The sequence below is a fragment of the Pararge aegeria genome, chromosome 26 (assembly GCF_905163445.1).
Source record: "Pararge aegeria chromosome 26, ilParAegt1.1, whole genome shotgun sequence".
NCBI classification, from domain to species: Eukaryota; Metazoa; Arthropoda; class Insecta; order Lepidoptera; family Nymphalidae; genus Pararge; species Pararge aegeria.
Window position 1 is genome coordinate 4,309,127 of NC_053205.1, and position 25,062 is coordinate 4,334,188.

General features: G+C 38.0%; 1 protein-coding gene across 1 annotated transcript; it reads left to right on the top strand.

Moving 5' to 3' along the window:
- The first annotated feature begins 15 nt into the window (after window positions 1-15).
- On the top strand, window positions 16-23,262 carry LOC120635032. Its single transcript, XM_039905939.1, has 13 exons — window positions 16-42; window positions 3,564-3,592; window positions 8,501-8,575; window positions 12,987-13,146; window positions 13,942-14,136; window positions 14,491-14,624; window positions 16,142-16,238; window positions 17,478-17,663; window positions 18,512-18,602; window positions 19,117-19,261; window positions 20,905-21,008; window positions 22,077-22,195; window positions 23,170-23,262. The coding sequence occupies exons 1-13, from the start codon at window positions 16-18 to the stop codon at window positions 23,260-23,262; spliced, it is 1,455 nt and encodes a 484-aa protein (XP_039761873.1).
- Window positions 23,263-25,062: the final 1,800 nt, after the last annotated feature.

A 25,062-nucleotide genomic window follows, 5' to 3' on the forward strand; every position in this document is an offset into this window, starting at 1 on the left:
GGTCATCCTTGGCACATGGCTCCACTCCAGTATAGAGGGATAGTAAGTTATTTAGGTTAACATCATTGCTCTAAAATTGAATTTTATTATTCGATAACCTAGTATGTGGTAAATCAATGCAATACATTCAATAAGTTCGATATGCGAATACGTTATAGAAATGGAAAGTACAATAATTTTCAGGGGAAAAAAAATAGCTCAAAAGGTTTCCTAGCACGGCTTCCATGGGCAGGAAGACCTTTCCAGCTCCACGGGGATAGGACAGAATGTTTATCCCCAAAGTTTTATCCACTGGAGCATCGGCGCACGGGTGGATATAAAATCCAAAAAAAGCACTTTTAATGCTAAACTTCCCCCGCCCCTCCTCAACTTCCATTGCCGTACTTTAGCAGTTGGACTAGTTAATCTTATCCCTTTTGAGTGGATAATTTTTTTTTTCCCGCCTTTACCCATGCAGAGGTGGAAAGGAAGTACGTATCTAAGGGTGTCCGAGTTCATGAATCTCAGTTAAACATGGCGACTGTAGCTATATATTTTTTTCTTACTTGTTATTAATTAAGTAGACACTCTTTTCATTACTTTTTAGTGTTAACTATGTTTTAAAAATAAAAATAAAATAATAAAAACAAACATTCATAAATAAAACTTTTTTTTTAATTTGATTTGTTTTTATTAAATGTAATGAAACGATTGTTTGAAATATAAAACAAGTAAGGAAAAAAGTAGTGCAGTGAAACAGAAAAAGTGGCCCGTGGGTTAGCGCCCTTTTTAGTTGTACTTGTAAATATGATTGTTTATGGCTAAAACATTTGTTATTGTTACGTTCAAAAAAACTATGCGGAAGAATATCTAGCAACACACAAATTGCCATAGTTGTTAGGATATCCAATGATCACTTTTATCGTTTTATCACAAAAAATTGCATGATAAACTTAACTTATATTTTTTAATATTAAAATATTAAAAACAATATTTTTTCTTAGCAATATTGAGTGGTATTACCTATTTGAATTTTGAATAATATGGTAGGAGAGTGATTTTTGGGTTTCCTGATTAATTTGGTAATAAAGATAAATTTGGGACATTAGGCATAGGACATTATTGTTTATAATAATACTATAAATAAAAATAGTTGCGAAACCCCAGTAAGTTTTATATTTAAAATTTATCAAACATAACGACGGAGTTGCTTGAATCTGTCTAATCTTGCACTGATTTGTATTTTCATGACAATCTGTCAACTATAGGATCTGCCAAAATGTGATATTTTGTCGTATTTATACTACGGAGCTGTAAAACGATGTTACTATTTTTCAAAAACGAATCAGGTTGTGGAAACACAAAATTTTGTCTGTATATGCAATCTCAAATCATGAAATTCGTGTACAATTTTTAAATCATGGTATTATATTGTCAAATTTGATTATAATTGCGAAATCATGACAGTTTGCCGATTATGTATGGTTTTGTCGTAGTTATAACACTAAATTCAGTAAATTAAAACAAAATACCCCCTGGGGTCCATTGCACGTGACATTGGTGAAGTTCAAAGTGCTGTTTTGGCACAATTAAAAGCGAAAGAGCAAATAAGAAGAAAAAAACATGATATTTTGTTAAATTTGTCAAATGTATGCAGATGCCTAAGATGTTTTTAAGTTCAGAAACGTCACATTGCGGTTAGCGAACGACAAAATGTCGTGAGTTGAAAATGTATGAAATATTTGACATCTTAAAGTAACTCACTCGTTAAGTTTTTTAACTTAAAAACTTGCCTTAGGAACACTGGATTGTGGAATATACATTGGAGGTCTATTTTAACTATATTTCCTATACATTATTAATATAGGCTAATACATATGTAACTTATTGCTAAATAATAATATGTAGTTTAATGTTTTATAAATATTGTATGAAATAAATTGCTCCGAAGTTGATTTGCTTTTTTGTTTTACCCATTCACTCATATCCCTAAGATCCTACTAAGGTTTGAGGGCGTCAAAAATATCCCGAGTAGTTTTGAAAAGCATCATAAAAAATAAAAAAAATCTTCATGAATGAATTCATCAAAATTTGTGAAGCTATGTTTATTAGTTAATCCCATACGAATGTCAGGGATTTTATTTAATATAATTATGATAATTGACCGACCAAGAACAATTGCCTATAAACAGAGTTATAACACGCAGGACATTTTAGGTACACGTCCTGCAAAGTGAGCCTGTAAATACACCGGCAACCACGCTTCACACCAGCAGGCCGATTCTGTATCTCAGTTGACACCAAATTTAGCTAGCCACTGGAAAATTGCCAGCAAAAAACCTGTTGAAAACATATTTTGCATTCTGAAACCCAAGTTTCCAACAGTTTATTTCAACTCAGTTGGCAGATACAATAACGTAATGTATTTATACATATAAATAAATATACTACGACAATACACACACCGCCATCTAGCCCCAAAGTAAGCGTAGCTTGTGTTATGGGTACTAAGTTAGTTGCTGAATATAATTTTTTTTTTCATGAATATAATACACATATACAGATAAACACCCAGACACTGAAAAGCATTCATGTTCATTACACAAACATTTTCCAGTTGTGGGAATCCAACCCACGACCGAAACACGAGAGAGAGGGTTGCTGCCCATTGCGCCACTCGGCCGTCAATTATCGTCAGTATTATTATCGGCTGACGAAAAAATAGAATAAATAAATATATTACGACAATACACATGTCGCCATCTAGCCCCAAAGTAAGCGGAGCTTGTGTTATGGGTACTAAGTATGGAGGGTAGAGGTAAGGAGAGTCATCTGTGTATATGAAAAAGTGTCGTCAAAATGTATTAAATTAGGATGGCGCCACATTTGCATCAGGGTAACTCTTAAAAGAAGCGCCAAATATAAATATTGTTAGAGTAGGCTTGAAAAATAAACAAGGAAGTATGGAGATACAAGGAAGTAAGGTTATATATATTTACCACAATATTTTGTACAACGTAAGTTGTTGAAATTCTCAATAATTAACTACTTTAGTCGATAATGACATTAAATTTTTTAACTCGGCATACTTCAATTCATCTACGATTGCTACATTCATACCATACCCTGTGCATCCACCAGCGCCATTGTGGAGGATTTTTGAACTGTTATTAAGCGCATACACTGGACACTTTTTCAACTTTTCTCCCATATAAGATGACTCTCCTTACCTCTACCCTCCATACCTCAAAGTAAGCGGAGCTTGTGTTATGGGTACTAAGATAACTGATGTATATTTTTATGAATAATGTACATAGATACTGTAGCTGTTTGACAGATTGTCTCTATAATCTGTGGTCGGTGCACTGGCTGACGTCTCATAAGTTACAATACTTTTAATATAAAAATAAACACCCAGACACTGAAAAACATTCATGTTCATCACACACTTATTTTCTAGCTGTGAGAATCGAACCGACGGTCTTGGTCTAAAGCAGGGTCGCTGCCCATTGCGCCAATCGATCTTCTATAATAGGTATATAAAAACCTAACTACTGCTTAAAAATTGCCCAACGAAAACAAAGCCTCGGTGGGAGTGGCTTATGAAGTGTGCCCCGCATACGTTTAGTTCGCTAATCACAATGCTGATAGATTAACAGCCGGCCAATCACGGCTGATCCCGTGCTGTATGACGTTCATTAGAACCAATCATGTGTTTTGCGATTTGATTCATTGTACGTGCGCATATGTCAATTAGTCTTGATTTGAAAAACAATTTGTTAGAAAGACCGACTTCTATGTTTTTTAGTTCGCTAATAAAAATGGGTTGGACGGTATTTGATGGCAAATTCCAACAGTGGATAGCTATTATTGTCAACTGTGATACAGAATAGCCCTGTGGGACACAGCAATGCGGCAGAAATAAACATGGCAGTAGTACTTCCCCGGGCTAGCTCTCTCACACGGCTGTGTCACAAAATATCTACTTCTGCTGAAAATTCCGGCCTATACACTAGGTGTATCCTACTAATATTATAAATACGAGAGTTTGTATGTATGGATGGAAGGATGTTTGTTACTCTTCCACGCAAAAACTACTGAACAATTTGACTGAATTTTAGAAAGGAGACAGATTACACCCGTGATTAACACAAAGGCTGCTTTTTATCCCGGGAAAAAACCGCGTACGAAGCCGTGGGCAACAGCTGGTATTTCATTAATGACGTCACTGACTCTGAAAGCTGGATCCTTGGTATTGCTACTATCTGTACTAATGAAACTAAAATTATAAATGAGAAAATGTATTTGTTTGTTTGTCCTTCCTACATGCGACGCCATCAACCAATACGCTCGATTTTTACATACAGCTACTTTTCATCACATGAAACCAAGCGATTCCGCGCGAAACACCTAGTCATCAACCCGCCCACTACAGACGGGTCTCCTCCCACAAAAAGGGGTTAAGGCCGTAGTCCACAACGATGGCCTAGTACAGATTGGTGGACCCCACACACCTTTGAGAAATGTATGTAGAACTCTCAGGCATGCAGGCTTCCTCACGATGTTTTCCTTCACCGGCGAAGCAAGTGATATTTTAAAACGCCCATAACTTAGAAATGTTAGAGATGCGTGCTGGGATTCGAACTCGGCCCCCAGAAAGTGAAGTGAAGTGAAGCCAGTCATAAGATAATAATTTTCATTATTCATGACTATTTCGGATGCCTTAGCAGGAAAAGTCAAATTTGACAGCAAGAAAACTGTTGCGATTGGTTGGGATTGGTAACGAGAAGAGCCAATAATAATTCCTCTTTCGATGACAGTCTGTACAGTGACAGTACTGCTGTATTTAGTACGAGTCCTGTATGTTATAAAATTAGGATTAAAAAAAAAAAATTGTCAACAAGTTATACGATGTACCTAGCTATGAGTGATTCAAAGCAAATTATCGATTACAGAGAAAAATAAAACGGTTTCTTTGAAAAGCCTTTATGACGATATAATTCTAGTGAAAAGAAATTTCAAGATTTCTTATCATTTTGTACGAGTACCTAAGTTTACGAATGTAGTTATCGCCATCACTACTCACTGCTATGTACACATTTTGTATGTAATGAACGCATCAAACGTGCAATATATGTGCCTATTTGAATAGAGAAATAATTGACTTTGCTTTGTTAAAAAGTCAAGTTATTTGATGTAGTGACGGCAGATTAGAAGGCGACTGAGGAAATGCAACGGAATGAATTATGAAAATTAAGCTTAATTTGCTATAGTCTGCGGAAAGTTGTTAATGATATGTGTATAAGACTGTTAATTTTTTTTTTCCAAAAAAAACCGACTTTGTTATGCAAGTAATAAGCAAGAAATGAATATTTTCTACGACATTTCTAAGTCGGTGCCAAATAAAATTTAAAAAAATACTAGGTATAAATCATATACCTCGTATTCCCTTTTATATAGTATGGCGTAGTATGGCGTGTAGCAAGGAAAGTATTTTCTGCCTAAATTTAACTTGACATCTCATCATTACACACACACACACACACACACACACACACACACTCACACACACACAAACTCAAACACACATTTAGACCAACTGCCATCTTTTTTATGAATTTAGTTAAAATTAATGGCTGGTGTGTCTTATGAATAAATAAATAATTAAAAGAGACCGTCCTCTCGCTCTCTCTGCTAAGGAATCCGGCTACTGGCCATATGCTCTCCCTTCAGCTAACCTGGGCACTATGCTAAACCACACCACTCTGTCAGTGGTGATTGGCGCCTCTATAATTCAGCCTCATCGATGCCACTGCGGTGACAGCGTTGACACCGAAGGCCACCATGGACTCTCCTGCTTAAGAAGCGCAGGTCGCTTTTCTCGCCATAGCACCACATCATCCAACCTGATGGTATGACGCTCATACCTTGGAGGCTGGGAAGGTCACTTGTGTGGTATGCAACTTGTGTCGATACCCTAGCTGGTTCACACATCCAGGCCACCTCGTTAATGGTGGGTGCGGCTGCTACCAGTGCCGAGCAGGCCAAGAGGAGAAGAGATTTTGGGACCGTGGAGTCCGTAGACACGAGCTCTTTTTAAAGAATTATCAAAAAGGGCTATCGAGCCTACCGGTGATCCTGGAGCGGGCAGCCTCAGACCTTGGCCTAAGGATTAATTTGGCCATCCAAAGGGTAAATGCTGCATCTTAGGAACTGTACCTCGCTGCGGTGGTTTCGAAGACGTTTTAGATTTTATTTAGTTTTACATAGTTTATTTTAGGTTATATTTATAAATAAAAATAAAATAAATATATTGAAACAAATAAAACGTGTGAGCCGTCACGGGACGCCTGGCAGATGTGAAACATCGAAATTGTTTTCTGTAAGTTATTGCAGATATAATGAAAAGATAAAGCATTACAAACTTGTTCCACAAATAAAAAAATTATATTTCTTTGCCCGAATCTAGGGCGTTATCTAATGGTTGAGGAGTTCTCTCACCACTTCACCAGCAGCTTTATTGTGACCATTGGTATACCATAATCGAAGCGCAACCCGTGTACTAATACTTATTATTGTGTGATTGTGTGTTCGAATGCAAATGCTCTAGTTACTTTGAAAAATACTCAAATCACTAAAGGTGTCCCTATAATATTTGAAAGGCATCATCCAGGATCCCTGCAACAGATCATGACCTGATGAAAATGGGACCAAATAGGAACTATACCGTTCCAAACAAAAAAGTACCTAATTTTTTAAATCGATTTATAATGACAGAGTTCTGAGGTAACACATAAAAAAATACAACCGTACTGATACCCTTTTTTTTTTTTGGCGTGTTGGAAAAGCTTTATTGCTACCCCCCTTGGGCAGGACGGAGGTTATGTGGGACTCCCCCTCTAAAGGGGGTGGGTATATCCGAACTAAAAACCTCCACGGCATGACCCTCTTTGGCTTTGTTAGACGCCCGGGGAACCTGTTGTATACCCTGGTCGTCTCCTACTACGTCTACTCCTGGACGTCTAACATCCACCCCAACCGATTGTTGCGGCTCCCGCGCTAGCAAGGAGGGGACCAGGACAGCTTGAACCCTCCCCTCAGATCGCAGAGAGGCTAGTAGTGACGGGTAGCTAGCAACCGAACTGATAACCTCGAAAAACCATAAAAATGGACTCAAGATTATTTTTAGTAAGTACAGATAACAAACGGCCGATTACACCTTTAACTATATTCCAAACTTGGCTCTAACATAACCGTGTGTTATTAGATGTCAATCGTTATTAGCTTCTAACTACATGAAAAATCCATTAATTAAACACCAAAATGGCTTCCGTGATTAATTTTAAAACTGATGCAAACAACACACGAAACGAGAAAACACGGTAAAATTATTTTTTATTGGTGCATTTTTAAATACATTTACTCACAGGAACTGCTGTAGGTAAGTCTTTTATAATCTGCACTAACATTATAAAGCTGAAGAGTTTGTTTGGTGCAACGCTGTAATCTCAGGAACTACTGGTTTCGTCACGCTAAATCCCGTCACGTAAACGTCACGAAAAATATTCCTTTTGGGAGCATCCGATGCGTGCATTATCTTATGCGTGGAAAGATGGTTGGTTATCTCATTATTTTTTTTTTAAATTATTTTTTTATCTTACGACTAGTATTACAGGACTTTTCCTAATGCAATAGCGTACATTCTGTTGCACCTATAAACATACATAAAATAACATAGACCCACCACGCTGCTCCAATGACGGTTGGTGGGCTATTCCGTTTCCTTAGCAATTCTTATTTTTTTTTATATTAAAGTAGTAGACCTCTTTACACGACCTCCCTGGATCAGTGGTGAGCGCTGTGTGTGTCACGTCAAATTGATTAGGGGTACAGGTTAAGTTTAACTGCCATACTCCTAACAGGTCAGCCCGTAACCAACTTAGACTGCAACTCCACTAACCAGCGCGGCGTGTATGATTGCAAAAAACTAAAAAAAAAACCTTCTCAAAAAAATTACAGCCTTGTTGTTACAACTTTTGTATTACAACACTGTACAGTTATTTCTGTTAAAGTATTGCTCTCATGAAAAGCAAATAATTGACGCGTGTGTGTGTGTGAGAGCGTTACCGTGTGCGTGGGTGCGCTAGATTTTGAGTTTGATTTCTTTGTTTAAAAAAGTGTGTGACAAAGGAACTGGCTCAGTATAGCTGCAAACTAAAACGCGCAGCACTGGTTTTCAGCCGTATGTTTAAGGACGAATTTATTTATCGCCATCAACTCACTCCTATTTCATATTTTACATGTAATGTACGCATCAAAAGTGCCATCTATGTGCCTATTTGAATAAAGAAATATTTGACTTTGACTTTGACTATATATTATCAAAATAAAGTCCCATTTAAAAGCCTCCGGTGGGTATTTCCAGGCCACTCTGTTTTGAGGCGATGTATTCACCAGAACCACAACAGAATCCGTTCTTCAAATGGAGTCGAGGAGTTCTGGGTGGCATCGTAAATGGCTGGAAGTCATTCTGCCTGCAGACCAGCATCCACGGGTTTAATCACATAGCAGCACCAAAGAGGCACTGGATTGAAAGGTATCTTTAAAGTCGTTCTAAATTGAACTCCAAAAATCAATTTGGAGTTCCGGCATCTTGGATAGAAGCAGGCGTTAGTTTGCGGAATTCCATCGCTATCGCTGTCGCTATCGCTGTCGCTGTCGCTGTCGCTGTCGCTGTCGCTATCGCTGTCGCTATCGCTGTCGCTATCGCTGTCGCTGTCGCTATCGCTGTCGCTATCGCTGTCGCTATTTCTGTAGCTACCGCTGTCGCTATCGCTGTCGCTATCGCTGTCGCTATCGCTGTCGCTATCGCTGTCGCTATCGCTGTCGCTATTTCTGTAGCTACCGCTGTCGCTATCACTGTCGCTATCGCTATCACAATCACAATCACAATCACAATCACAATCACAATCACAATCACAATCACAATCACAATCACAATCACAATCACAATCACAATCACAATCACAATCACAATCACAATCACAATCACAATCACAATCACAATCACAATCACAATCACAATCACAATCACAATCACAATCACAATCACAATCACAATCACAATCACAATCACAATCACAATCACAATCACAATCACTATTACTATCACTATCATAATCGCTATCACTAGTTACAGTCGCATTGTAGCTATTGCTGTCGCTATCGCTATCTCTGTCGCAATCGCAATCGCAATCGCAATCGCAATCACAATCACAATTACAATCACAATCACAATCACAATCACAATCACAATCACAATCACAATCACAATCACAATCACAATCACAATCACAATCACAATCACAATCACAATCACAATCACAATCACAATCACAATCACAATCACAATCACAATCACAATCACAATCACAATCACAATCAAAATCACAATCACAATCACAATCACAATCACAATCACAATCACAATCACAATCACAATCACAATCACAATCACAATCACAATCACAATCACAATCACAATCACTATCACTATCATAATCGCTATCACTAGTTACAGTCGCATTGTAGCTATTGCTGTCGCTATCGCTATCTCTGTCGCAATCGCAATCGCAATCGAAATCGCAATCGCAATCGCAATCGCAATCACAATCGCAATCACAATCACAATCTCAATCACAATCACAATCACAATCACAATAACAAACACAATCACTATCGCTGTCGCTATCGCTGTCGCTATCGCTGTCGCTATCGCTGTCGCTATCGCTGTCGCTATCGCTGTCGCTATCGCTGTCGCTGTCGATATCGCTGTCGCTATCGCTGTCGCTATCGCTGTCGCTATCGCTGTCGCTATCGCTGTCGCTATCGCTGTCGCTATCGCTGTCGCTATCGCTGTCGCTATCGCTGTCGCTATCGCTGTCGCTATCGCTGTCGCTATCGCTGTCGCTATCGCTGTCGCTATCGCTGTCGCTATCACTGTCGCTATCACTGTCACTATCGCTATCAGTATCTTTATTACATACACGTGATCACAATCGCAATCGTAATCGCAAGCGCAATCGCAATCGTTATCGCAATCGCAATAGCAATCGCTATCACAATCACAAATGCAATCGTAATAGCAATAACAATCACAATCACAATCACAATCACAATCACAATCACAATCACAATCACAATCACAATCACAATCACTTTCATAATCGCTATCACTAGTTACAGTCGCATTGTAGCTATCGCTGTCCCTATAGCTATCACCATGTTTATGACAATCACAATCACTAGTTACAGTCGCATTGTAGCTATTGCTGTCGCTATCGCTGTCGCTATCGCAATCGCAATCGAAATCGCAATCGCAATCGCAATCGCAATCGCAATCACAATCGCAATCACAATCACAATCTCAATCACAATCACAATCACAATCACAATCACAATCACAATCACAATCACAATCACAATCACAATCACTATTACTATCACTATCATAATCGCTATCACTAATTACAGTCGCATTGTAGCTATTGCTGTCGCTATCGCTATGTCTGTCGCTTTTGCTGTCGCTATCGCTGTCGCTATCGCTGTCGCTATCGCTGTCGCTATCGCTGTCGCTATCGCTGTCGCTATCGCTGTCGCTATCGCTGTCGCTATCGCTGTCGCTATCGCTGTCGCTATCGCTGTCGCTATCGCTGTCGCTATTTCTGTAGCTATCGCTGTCGCTATCACTGTCGCTATCGCTATCACTATCTTTATCACATACACGTGATCACAATCGCAATCGTAATCACAAGCGCAATCACAATCACAATCACAATCACAATCACACTCACAATCTCAATCTCAATCACAATCACAATTACAATCACAATCTCAATCTCAATCTCAATCACAATCACAATCACAATCACAATCACAATCACAATCACAATCACAATCACAATCACAATCACAATCACAATCACAATCTCAATCTCAATCTCAATCACAATCACAATCACAATCACAATCACAATCACAATCACAATCACAATCACAATCACAATCACAATCACAATCACAATCACAATCACAATCACAATCACAATCACAATCACAATCACAATCACAATCACAATCACAATCTCAATCACAATCACAATCACAATCACAATCACAATCACAATCACAATCACAATCACAATCACAATCACAATCACAATCACAATCACAATCAAAATCACAATCACAATCACAATCACAATCACAATCACAATCACAATCACAATCACAATCACAATCACAATCACAATCACTATTACTATCACTATCATAATCGCTATCACTAGTTACAGTCGCATTGTAGCTATTGCTGTCGCTATTGCTGTCGCTATCGCTGTCGCTATCGCTATCGCTGTCGCTATCGCTGTCGCTATCGCTGTCGCTATCGCTGTCGCTATCGCTGTCGCTATCGCTGTCGCTATCGCTGTCGCTATCGCTGTCGCTATTTCTGTCGCTATCGCTATCACTATCTTTATCACATACACGTGATCACAATCGCAATCGTAATCACAAGCGCAATCACAATCACAATCACAATCACAATCACAATCACAATCACACTCACAATCTCAATCTCAATCTCAATCACAATCACAATCACAATCACAATCTCAATCTCAATCTCAATCACAATCACAATCACAATCACAATCACAATCACAATCACAATCACAATCACAATCACAATCACAATCACAATCACAATCACAATCACAATCACAATCACAATCTCAATCACAATCACAATCACAATCACAATCACAATCACAATCACAATCACAATCACAATCACAATCACAATCACAATCACAATCACAATCACAATCACAATCACAATCAAAATCACAATCACAATCACAATCACAATCACAATCACAATCACAATCACAATCACAATCACAATCACAATCACAATCACAATCACAATCACAATCACAATCACAATCACAATCACAATCACAATCACAATCACAATCACAATCACAATCACAATCACAATCACAATCACTATTACTATCACTATCATAATCGCTATCACTAGTTACAGTCGCATTGTAGCTATTGCTGTCGCTATTGCTGTCGCTATCGCTGTCGCTATTTCTGTAGCTATCGCTGTCGCTATCACTGTTGCTATCGCTATCACTATCTTTATCACATACACGTGATCACAATCGCAATCGTAATCGCAAGCGCAATCGCAATCGTTATCGCAATCGCAATAGCAATCGCTATCACAATCACAATCGCAGTCGTAATCGCAATCACAATCACAATCACAATCACAATCACAATCACAATCACAATCACAATCACTATCGTAATCGCTATCACTAGTTACAGTCGCATTGTAGCTATTGCTATCGCAATCGCAATCAAAATCGCAATCAAAATCGCAATCACAATCGCAATCACAATCGCAATCACAATCACAAACACAATCACAATCACAATCACATTCAAAATCACAATAACAATCACAGTCACAATCACTAGGTGTTATGGCTCTCAAGCATGCAGGTTTCCTCACGATATTTTCCTTTACCGTTGAAGCAAGTGATATTTTTAACGCGCTATCACCGCTTAATATAAAGATATATTATATATATTAGACATGGCATAGCTGGCATTATTCAGAATAGCCCTGCGGGTGTTTAGAGAATATCATATCAAGGTTATGTGAGATCGCATTCGAAGTGATCTTTCTCACTTGAGTGAGCTTCGATATCGAGCTGCCATTATTTATACTTGCTGGCATCATTCAGAATAGTCTTGCTGGCATTATTCAGAATAGTCTTGCTGGCATTATTCAGAATAGTCTTGCTGGCATTATTCAGAACTGTCTTCCTGGTAGTGGGCCGATAATGGGTTGATATGATGAAGTGAAGCATATCCGTTACTTGGTAGACTGTATTTTGTTGTAATGGAGGGTTCTGTTATCTGTCCAGGTTGCTGTGGATATGCGTATTGGCAACAGCGCTGTGGGGGGTTCTGGACGTGTCGCTGGGCCAGTGGCAGCGATACCGGGAGAACCCCACCGTGGTCACGCTGGAGAAGAACTTCCGGACCTGGCACTACATCATGCCGGGTATCACTGCTTGCGAGCAGGTCTCTGGTTTGTTATCATTAGTGTCCAGAATACGTGTTCAGCGTTTTGGACGTGTCTGTGCTGGGAGAACGCAACTGTGGTTACGCTGGATAAGAACTTTCGGACCTAGCGCAACATCATTACGGGACCACTGTTTGTGAGCAGGTCTCTAGTTTGTTACCAGAGTACAGCATGCGTGTTCAGCGCTCTGGACATGTCTGTACTTTCCCATGGCAGCAGGTTTCTTACTTGCACCATCAGCATCAGCATGTGTTTCCAGTACTTTGACGGTGTCGCTGGACTACTGGCAGTGCTACTGGGAGAACTCCACCTTGGTCACGCTGGAGAAGAACTTCCGCAAAGCAGGTGTCAGATCCTTGAGCGGCCAACGAATTAGTTTGGCCATCCAAACGGGCAATGCTGCCAGATTTTAGTTAGTCTTACATAGCTTATGTTTGGTCATATTATAAAGCAAATATTTCAATTATTAAATGATGTTTGTATACTTTATATATATAAAATTAATAGATATAAAAATAACATGTAAAAAAAATGTTGCACTATAAAAGCAACTTAGAGAGAACAAAAAGTAGAGAAAAACTTTATTATTATTTTTATTATTTAACTCTTTATTTGTACACCACAATGAAGTTAGGAAAAAAAACAATAGAAATACTAAGACAGAAGTAGAATAAAGTCGGCCTTATCGCTTAGTAGCGATCTCTGCCAGGCAACCTTTGGATTAGGACAAGATGAGCAAGAGCGTGAAACTTTCTCTACTTCCGAAATAGATAAGAAAAAAAATACTGTTTCAGAACCGTACAACTGAGGAGAAGGTACAAAAAGCCATCAAGTCCCGTTGGAATGCGGTGCCAGGCGACGACAAGTTTTCGTACTACGGAAGATTTGTGGACCTCGTCGCCAACTCTGATCTCCACCATCTGGAAGGATACAAAGAGTTCGCCAACGATACCGACCTGAACGTCGACCTGTTTCAACTGGCTATTGACGTAAGTCCCTGGTGACATTCGACGTTTGGAGTCCCTTGCGATTTTTAAAAGTGGTGTAAGGAGGCACTAATTGTCACTATAAATTTGTTCATACTATATGTGTATGTATGTTATATGTAGTATATATGTGTGTAGTATATTTGTGTAGGTATATTTATTTTATATATTTTTACTTTTATAAATAAACTTAACTAAAAGGTAGATATTAGTTTAGTTTTTTATACCGTGTTTTTTTAAGTTTGTTTGAACTATTTAATTTATTTATTATTATTGTGACATAACACATTTGCATTACTAACTGTTATCAATGTTATTAAGTTGAAGTATTAAAATTACAAGTAAGGGAATTTGTAGGTAATGCCCGAGCAGCGTGTGAAGCTGAGTGCAGCTGATCAGATCACCACACTGCCGAAATGGATACCAGTGATGACGGAGGTCGGCGCATGCTACGCCATCAACTCTTTGGCCTTGACTGACGTCGCTATTGTGTAAGTTGTAGGCTCTAAAGAGCTAGAGACCCAGATCCTCAAAACATTTAAAAAAAAGTATTGTATGGTTTTATGAATCCACGTTAAAAGTTATAACTTTATTTCACATTATAGACATTTAATTTAAAAAAAAATCGCTTCATCGATCTTAATTTTGTACTCGGGAAATTGGAGTTGGATGGAATATTTTCATTGAACTCTGCGTTTTAGAGTACTTAACAATTATTTAGATGATAAAATATATTTATTAGCAACTCTTTTGCCAGGCATCTTTGACACCGCCGATCGGTGTCAAAGATGCCTGGCAAAAGAGTTGAGAGCGGTGGCGTAGAGTGAGCATGACGCTAAGGAGCGTCATATCGTTTACCGTGGCGCAAACGTATGGATTTTACTGCCTGCTGTTTCACACCAAAAAACGTATACGGTTTGAAGAACCCGTTAGTAACCGGTTCTGACCGCCGGAAACAGTCACAATTTGTTTAAGTGTGACAAATGACGATGTAAACAATAGACATGACGACAGTAACAAAGAATCGCTAAAATATTGGATTTATCGATCCGCCATGACAGGTGAAACGCCGAATGACGTCACGTGTTTAAAAACCTAATTTTGTCTCGCTTGAACCTCAAAAATAGTACTTATTATTTGCGTATATAACAAAGAATATGTGAAGCTATTAATTGTGACCGGAGATAACAACGATAATGCTGTATACACCTATAATTGATTATTGTATTGGCACTAGACAGAATTTTTAACTGTAAAACATTTTTTTTTTTATGAATGTAGTTACAATTAATTGCTGGTGTGTCTTATGAATATATAAATAAATAAATACAAAAATTTTAAACTTATGACAAGTAACAAGGACTTTCTATGTAGCTCTAATTTGCCTATGACGTCATGACTGCGGCCATGACACGGCGAGCGTTTTCGCGGGAAATATTTTTTTTTATTTATAATTTGGAATTTTATATTAGGTAACAAAACCATTCATTTATGCAAAATAAGATATTTATAGATAAAGTATATATACTTTCGAACATCATAACTGTTGCGGAAGCCGGCGTTCGACGATTATATCTTACTACACCGGACATGCGGCCAAGCTATGTAGAACACTATGACGCGGAGAAACCGATAAGGGGTCTCAGTGCGTTTTATATACATCGGTCGCTCTGTCTAAATTAATTCTTTAATTGCGTGGCTTAAACTAACTGATATATATGCATTCTGAATCTTCTGCCAACTGATTTGATTCTTCACGATAATTCTTTTTTAGGAAACCGAACTCGGAAGAAACTTTGGGTCTCCCTAATAGCTGCAAATATTCACCGTAGAACACTATGACGCTCAGAAACCAATAAAGGGCTCAGTGGGCGCCATAAGTCGATAGCAGGACATCGGTCCCTCTGTCTAAATCTATTCTTTAATTGCGTGGCTTACACTAACTGATATATATGCATTCTGACGCTTCTGCCAACCGATTTCATTCTTCACGATAATTATTTTTTAGGAAACCGACCTCGAACGAAACTTCGGGTATCCCTAATAGCTGCAAATATTCATCGCAAGGTTGTTTCTACATATTCGAATACGCAAACCTTATCAATGTAAGTTGAATTTTATATCCTGTCTTAGTCTGATATTCGAAATGCTTAGTAATAGGGTATTTGTCTGCTTTTTTTATCGTCTTGATGAAATTAAATACTTACAAACATAAAAATAATTACGAAAGGCTTTTTAAATATTGTAATGTAATGTCTGTTTATGACAAAGTGGTTTTAGGAATCAGATCCTCCTGGCCGTATCCGACCACAGCGACTCCTAGCTGGCATAACCACTCTTTGTTTTAAATGTGCGATCACATTGACGCACGTCAGTACTCCACCAATTTCAGGAATTAGATCATAATTACAGTCACAAATTACACAAGAATGTTAGACCTGTGAACTTACGTCATTTAAGCTACCTACCTATGTTTTGTACAACAACATTTAATAATGTTTATGGAAAGAGGGTATGGGCGTACCTCCTGCCTAGTGTTTTAGAAAAATTACCAAGACCTTTCCTAGAAGAAATTGATAATAAAAACCTGAACTAAATCAAAAACAAGTTGAAACGTTATTACTTTCGGAGTACGTGCAAAAACTACAAGGCGGACGTTCATCCAGGCCATTCCTACAAATTCCATTAATTAACATTTCAAAAATCTTCCATAATTAAGATTAGCGTAATGTGATCGAGATTTCAACAATAATGTATTTATTATCCCTACTTCCCTAATAATATTATAAAAGTGAATGTAAGTTTGTTTGTTACGCTTTCACGCAAGAACTACTAAACCGATCATCACGAAACTTAGTACACATATTCCTGAAGGTATTAGAAGATGCTTTTTATCCTGAAATTAAGCTCAGTTCTCTTGGGAGAGGGGACGAATGTGTTTGACGATTTTACACCAGGCTTAGATATCCTAAATATATAAAGTGCTGCCACATTTATGAGGCACATGTCTTTCGAAAAACAAAACAAAAGCGGACGAAGTCGCGGGCAACAACTAGTTTATAATAAACAGGTTAAATTTTTGTTGTTAATTTTAACTTTATGCTATTTAAAATCTAAAGATAGGTTTCTTTTGGTTCGTTTTTTAAATTTAATAAATAAATTCAAATATATATAAATTGCGCTAAAGACTGATTAATAAAGTAATATTAATAATAAATAGTTTATGACACAATTTGGTTACCCTCTGTCCTTGTTCTTTAAAATAACTCTATGCTAAATATAAATATTTTTTTATAATTATATATTTTTTATATCAATTAATTATTTATATTTTATAATTAAAGTACTACGTCCACTCGGCATACGACATAGCGGATACTCTGTCTGCACCGTATTCGTCGTACGCGTCCCTGCTTCTCTCTTCCACGCAGAGTACAACAGAGACCCGCACGGGGCCCGGGGTGAGGGAATTGCCGCCTAGCAGGAGACACTGCCACTACACCGACGAGCCTACTGAGCCACACAGACAGGTGAGTTTTTGAGCCTACTGAACAACACAGACAGGTGTGTTTTGGGCCTACTGAGCTACACAGGTGAGTTTTTGAGCCTACTTAGCCACACAGACAGGTGAGTTTTTGAGCCTACTGTACAACACAGACACGTGTGTTTTGGGCCTACTGAGCTACACAGGCAGGTGAGTTTTTGAGCCTACTGAGCCACACAGACAGGTGAGTTTTTGAGCCTACTGTACAACACAGCAAGGTGTGTTTTGGGCCTACTGTACAACACAGACACGTGTGTTTTGGGCCTACTGAGCTACACAGATAGGTGAGTTTTTGAGCCTACTGAGCCGCAGAAACAGGTGTGTTTTTGAGCCTACTGAACCACACAGACATGTGTATTTTTGGGCCTACTGAGCTACACAGACAGGTGAGTTTTTGAGCCTACTGAACAACACAGACACGTGTGCTTTTTGTTTTGAAAGTTAATAGAAATTCGTCAGGCACGTCGAGCACTTTTGGGTGAACACTGAAAATTAGAATGTAATTCCCGTAATGTAAGGATATCAAATATCCATATTGAGGGAGTTGTGAAAAAATATGTAAAATGCCATTTTTTTTTCTGGAGATTTTATGTTGTGTAGTATAAAAATGTATAAATTAGAGTAATTTATTTTTATTTATTTTATTTCTTACAATCGTTGTCGTACTTCTCGTAGGTATACATCCGTGAGTAGATGTCATGAAACTCCACTACTGAGTTTGTATGGACATTGCACAATCCTCTAATGTTAAACAAAATTACAAAATTTAAGCGGGTAGGTGAATAAATACACCGTCATCAAATAAATAAGTTATGAGAAAGTACTTGTTGGCAGGTTCACAGCACCAAACTCTGCCAGCAAGGCTGTAAGAGTCGCCTCGCCGTGAAAATGTGCGGATGCAAGCCTTTCTACTACTTTAATGAAGGTATTTAACCTGAAGTCATTTCCTCCCCACTCATAGAGGAGTTTTGAAACTAGTAGTAATTCACGGCCCAAGCAGATATTCCACAAAAAATTCAAAATTCCAAATTTCTTTGTTCATGTAGGCCTATCACAGGCACTTATGAAGCGTTCATACATAAATTTTGTATTGTGTACGCCAACTTAAACTTAAAGCTACGAGGGTTCCAAACGCAACCTGGTCTAAGAAGAGCACACAACAAACTTAGCCGGGTAATTTTTGTTTTTGTTATCCTTTTATTTTTATTTATATTTACGGAGTAATAAAAGACTTAAGGATGACTTAACATTGTTAGACTTAAAAAAGCCTACCTGTATCTTTAACTTGTAATGGAGATTTTCATTCATTTTGTATCATCTGCATACCCTGTGCATACCTCTATGCACGCCAATGCCTATGCAAAGCGACCACGTAACAGATCCTTAAGACATAACTTATAAAGTAATTAATAGTAATTTATATGTATTAACATAAACAGAGGGTCCACTTTGCAATACAAGTGGAATGTGGTGCATGGCGCAGATCTCTCACATCCTGGCCACGTTCGGCAATATAAAATGCCCGTGCGTTCAACAATGCTTGGACTCTATCTTCCGGGAAGACAACTGCGGGGAGCAGATCTGGTTGGTGGTATTTTTCATTTCCATTAACAATAATTATAATAATTTATTTTATTTCATACTAGCTGTTGCCCACGACTTCGTCTGCGTTTGATTTTGTTTTTTGACGTGGCATTCAATTTAGTTGTAGTTCAAAAAAAATTAAAGTATTCAGTATCGCTTAGCCTTAAATGAGGGGTTTGCTGCGGTCCGCTGAGGAGTTCTGCCCTCTACCTCGAATTCACCAGGTCTACACAAAGTTTGGGCAAAATTAAATACCTATTATAATCTCTAGACTACAAAAATAATGATTTAAATCGGTTATAGTTTGTCGGAGTTATGGTGTAAAATGGTCAAACACTTTCATCCCCTTTACCAAAGGAACCGAGCTTAATGTCGGGATAAAATCCCGTAAAGTATCCTATGTTACTTCTAACACTTCCAGGAATATTTGTAATACGTTTCATGAGGATCGGTTAAGTAGTATTTGCGTGAAAGCGTAACAAACAAACTTACATTGACATTTATAATATTACTAGCTGTTGCCCGCGACTTCGTCTGCTTTTGATTTTGTTTTTAGTATTCAGTATCGCTAAGCCTCTACCTCTATCTCTAGTCTATCTCCAACCACATTCATGAGATCTACACAAAGTTTGGGCAAAATTAAAAACATATTATAACCTCTATGGTACAAAAATAATTATTTAAATCGGTTATTATTTGTCGGAGTTATGGTGTAAAATCGTAGAACACGTTCATCCCCTCTCCCAAAGGAACCGCACTTAATGTCCTGATAGAAAGTATCCTATATTACTTCTAACACTTCCAAGAATATGTGTACAAAGTTTCATGAGGATCGGTTAAGTAGTTTTTGCGCGAAAGCGTAACAAACAAAGTTACATTCACATTTATAATATTAGGAGGATAGTAGGGATAGGGATAGGGATAGAAAAATGTGTACAGCAGGAATCTCCTTATGGACTAGACACAGTGATACTCTATTGATTTGTGCACAAAGGAGTTGACTTTATAATGAATAATTGTTAAGACCGGAACACAGCATTGCAACATCTCAACAAAGTCGACATCTCCTGAGGATGCTCCGGTGTCGGAGCGAAACGCGCGTAGAGGGTACATTGCCAAAGATCTGTTTGGTGTGGAGTATAAGGATTGAAGAAATTATTTTTATTTATTTGTTTAATTACAAGTCCATTACAATGTCATACAGATTACATAATTATTGTATATTCAAAAAATAATGTCAATCTAATGTTTACATTTGAAATAGAACCCTGTGAGGGCGCTGTAACCAGATCGAGAGGCGGACTTATTATTGTCAATATTAAATATTCTCATTTAGGAAGTCGTCTATTTTATAATAAGCTTTCTCCAGCAAGTAATGTTTTAAGGATTTTGTTAATGTATCCTGTCAGGACATCTCTTGGAGTTTTTTTTTTAATTCGGGATGTTTTCTTATTATAAATTACACAATACAGATTCTCCTGCTTTTCGCGGAGTATGGCAAATTAAGCTTAATTTTCATAATATATCATGGATTTCGCAAAATAACGCCTGCTTCTATCCAATATTTGAATAAACTTCGAATTTAAATTCTGTGAGATTTTCATGCTCCCGACTGGGTACGACCATCTTTGTCATCCGTGCAGGGCCAAGGGGCCGCTGATGTACCGAGGTGTGATCGGCTTCACGGTACAGCCTCCCCGCATGAGGTACACCCGGAACATCGTTTTCCACTTCCAGGATCTTGTTGGTGAGTACAATTTTTTGGGAGGTAGAGTGTAATAACTCCTTAATATAACAAAAAAACACGATGCGTCACGTTCCTACCATGGTTTCGGTACGTGTACCTACTCGTAAATATATACTCAGGTATAACATAAATTAATAGGTATGGAAGGTTCGTGAAGAGTTCATTATGACCTATTTCAGTAAATATACCAATATGCAAAACCTCACGAATCATCTGTTATTTTGCTAGCATACCGTGAACTTTCTACCTAACCGTTATAATGTTTACGTACCATGAGTTTCATAACTTAACGTTATTTTATTTAATGACGTACAGTGAGTTGCCTACCTTTAGTTATTTGGCTAACGTATCGTGAGTTTCCTAACTGACTGTTATTTTGCTAGCATACCGTGAATTTTCTACCTAACCGTTATAATGTTTACGTACCATGAGTTTCATAACTTACCGTTATTTTATTTAATGACGTACAGTGAGTTGCCTACCTTTAGTTATTTGGCTAACGTATCGTGAGTTTCCTAACTGACTGTTATTTTGCTAGCATACCGTGAATTTTCTACCTTACCGTTATAATGTTTACGTACCATGAGTTTCATAACTTACCGTTATTTGATTTAATCACGTACCGTGAGTTTCCTACCTTTAGTTATTTGGCTAACGTATCGTGAGTTTCCTAACTGACTGTTATTTTGCTAACATATCGTAAGCTTTCTACCTTACCGTTATTTTGTTAAAGTACCCTCTGTAAGTTTCCTATTTTCTCGTTATTAGGTTAACATACCGAGAGTTTCCTACTTTACTGTTATTATGTTTACGTGCGATGAGTTTCCTACCTTTAGTTATTTTGCTAGCGTATCGTGAGCTTTCTACCTTCCCGTTATTTTTAATAACGTGAGTTTCGACTTGAATGTTATTATGTTTACGTACGATGAGTTTTCCACCTTATAATTTTTTTTAACCTACGTACTGTAGCTTATGTTACCTACGTAAATACGTTACGGTTATTTTACAAATGCACTACGAGTTTCCCACCTGACTTTTATTTTGCCGACTTATCGTTGTCTCCTTTAGTGTCATTCGGAGGTGCAACGGGGCTGTTCTTGGGAGCCAGCTTCATCAGCTTCGTGGAGATCGGATACTTCGTTATAGAGCGTATTCTACGTACTGGAGCGGATAAGCCCAAGATAGCGGTATAATTATTTCCAGTGTCTTTTTTGTATTGGATAGAAGAAGGAGTTACTTTGTGGAAATCCATAATCTATCTATCTATATATATATATATATATATAAAAGAGAAAGTGTGTGGGTATGTCCCGTATAGGCTCCGAAACAGCTGGACCGATTTCAATGAAACTTTCAGGGAATCTCCGGATTGACCTGGCGAGTAATCCTGTAAAGTTTGGTGACGATCGGAGCACTCCTATTTTTGAACTGTCAAACTGTCAAATACAGCTTTTATTTACTATGATGATATTGTATTGTTGGGTGTACATGGGTGTAGATAATGATCTTCACCCGCTCGAGAAGAGAATAGAAGAGAATGAATACGGAGAGGAATAAATGATTTAATATATTATGAGACTTAAATTAAAAATTTAATGATGTAAGTTTATTGTTTAAATAAAATAAAGCAAAATCTAGCCCAGCGAAGCGGGCTGGGTACGCTAGTATATTGTGAAAATATAGCTTAATATGCTATACTACGCGAACAGCAGGAGAATCTGTATACGGATTGAAGTAATTATAAATTACACCATACAGATTCTCCTGCTGTTCGCGGAGTATAGCAAATTGAGCTTTATTTTCATAATGTCTTTTTTGTGTTTATTTTTTTATTGATAAAACTAACGAGTACCTGGTGGCAGAAATCATCATTGGGGTAGTTCTTCCCTGGTCAAGTTCTGTCACAAAAAGCTCTCATATTATTTGTCTGGTGAGAGGATTTGGCCGTGGCTAGTTACCACCCTACCGACAAAGACGTGCCGCTAAGCGATTTAGTGTTCCGGTGCGATGTCGCGTTGAAACCGATTAGGGGTATGACTATCATACTCCCTGACAGGTTAACCCGCTACCATCTCACACCGCATCATCTCTTACCACCAGGTGAGATTGCAGTCAAGGGCTAACTTGTAGTGTAATAAAAACTAACCTTATTATGTTGTAGGTGAGAACGCCCAAAGCTCCATACGAAAATCGTATACAAGAATTGACTTCTATACTAGAAGGCCTGGCTTATGAGCGAAGATATAGACGTTGAGACGTTTTCCCGTAACAGAAGCTAAACAGGGCGTGATATGAGGATATTATTAACTAAATTATTAATGACATATCTTATATCTTTAAACGAGCAATTCTTATATATATATATTTTTTTAAAAGGGTATTTTTTTTGAAAACCTGGATAGCAGCTTCATTTTTGTGCCTTTTGGAGTAGAGACTTTGGGACTGTGGGGTCCGGAGGCAAGAGCCCTTTTCAAAGAACTATCGAAAAGGGTTATCGAGTCTACCGGTGATCCTAGAGCGGGCAGTTACCTTGGCCAACGAATTAGTTTGGCCATCGAAAGGGGCAATGCTGCCAGCATCTTAGGAACTGTGCCTCGCTGCGGTGGTTTCGAGGACGTTTTAGATTTTATATGGTTTTAAATAGTTTATTTTAGGTTATATTTATATTTTAATGAAACAATATTACTATAATAAAGTTTAACATTTATGTTTTATGCAAATAAAAGATTTTTTTTTAAATATATAAATAAATAAATATACTACGACAATACACACATCGCCATCTAGCCGCATAGTACCTACGTTACACGACTCCTTCCTAATAACGTGACAGGAGTTCGGAGTCATGATCTTAATTTTGCATATTTTCGGTTTCACAGATAATTCTTATAGACAGTAAATAATGTACATACCTCTAAAGTCTGTGTAGTATTATTTCGGTTTTCATTTACACGTTGTATAGCCTATAGCCTTTCTCGATAAATGTGCTAGAAGTTTTGAAATCGGACTAGAAGTTCCTGTCGTCATCGCGTTCAAGTAAACAAACGAACTCTTCACCTTAATATATTAGTATAACATTTGTGTGGAAAAATAAAATAAATGAATTCAAGAAACAAAGGATTTTCATTTAAATAATATAAAGACATCCCAAAGTTGTTAGGTGTTGTTTTTTTTCTATTACCAGAGTTTTTAGTATCAGCCTGGTCCCTGGAGTTAGTAAAATTGGCGGTGTCCAACAGTGGCGTGCATTTTCATAGATGCACAAAAGCACTGCCTACCGTAAAATTGATATATAACTCGTATAGAAGTTGGATTTTTGCCATTTCATGCAATTCTACTACCGTATGCATACGCCTGGTACGAAAACCAGTGCACGCTTCACCCTAAAGCATTGTAGTTCTACGTTAGGCCGCCGTTCTTACATCCGATTTATTTTGACTAACTTTTGGTTATAGTCGTTAAAGCCCACCAACCCGCATTGCAGCAGCGTGGTGGATTTATGTTTTAAAGCCCGCCCTTATCACAGCAACTAAAGTCCCACAGGTGGACACAGGTCCAGACGTGGAACTTTAATAGCCTGCGGATGGTGAAAGATGTCCACACTCACAATGTACACGCACGTTTTTTTTGTGACAGAGCTCGTCCGTGCAAGTCCTGACGCCATGCTTGTATCTGCCGCTAAGCAGCATTGTTGCAATGCTGTATTCCGCAGGGTGATTACGTATCTCGCGACGGCAATGCGACAGGCGTAAATCTTGTAATCACCGCTGCCAAACGTCACTTTTGTTTATTTATTGTTTGGCGACCAGCTTTAGTTTTAAGTTGACGAATGTAGTTAGGGCCATTAATTCACTTCTATGTTATAAGTATTCTACATGTAATGTACGCATCAAAAGTGACATATATGTGCCTATTTGAATAAAGATATATTTGACTTTGACTTTGTTTTATTTTCTGCGAGCCTTTATATATGAGCTGCCATCTAAAACGAAACTGAACTTTTTTTCTTACTCCCTGACCGAGAATGTTCCATAATTTTGTTCAGTTCTCATCA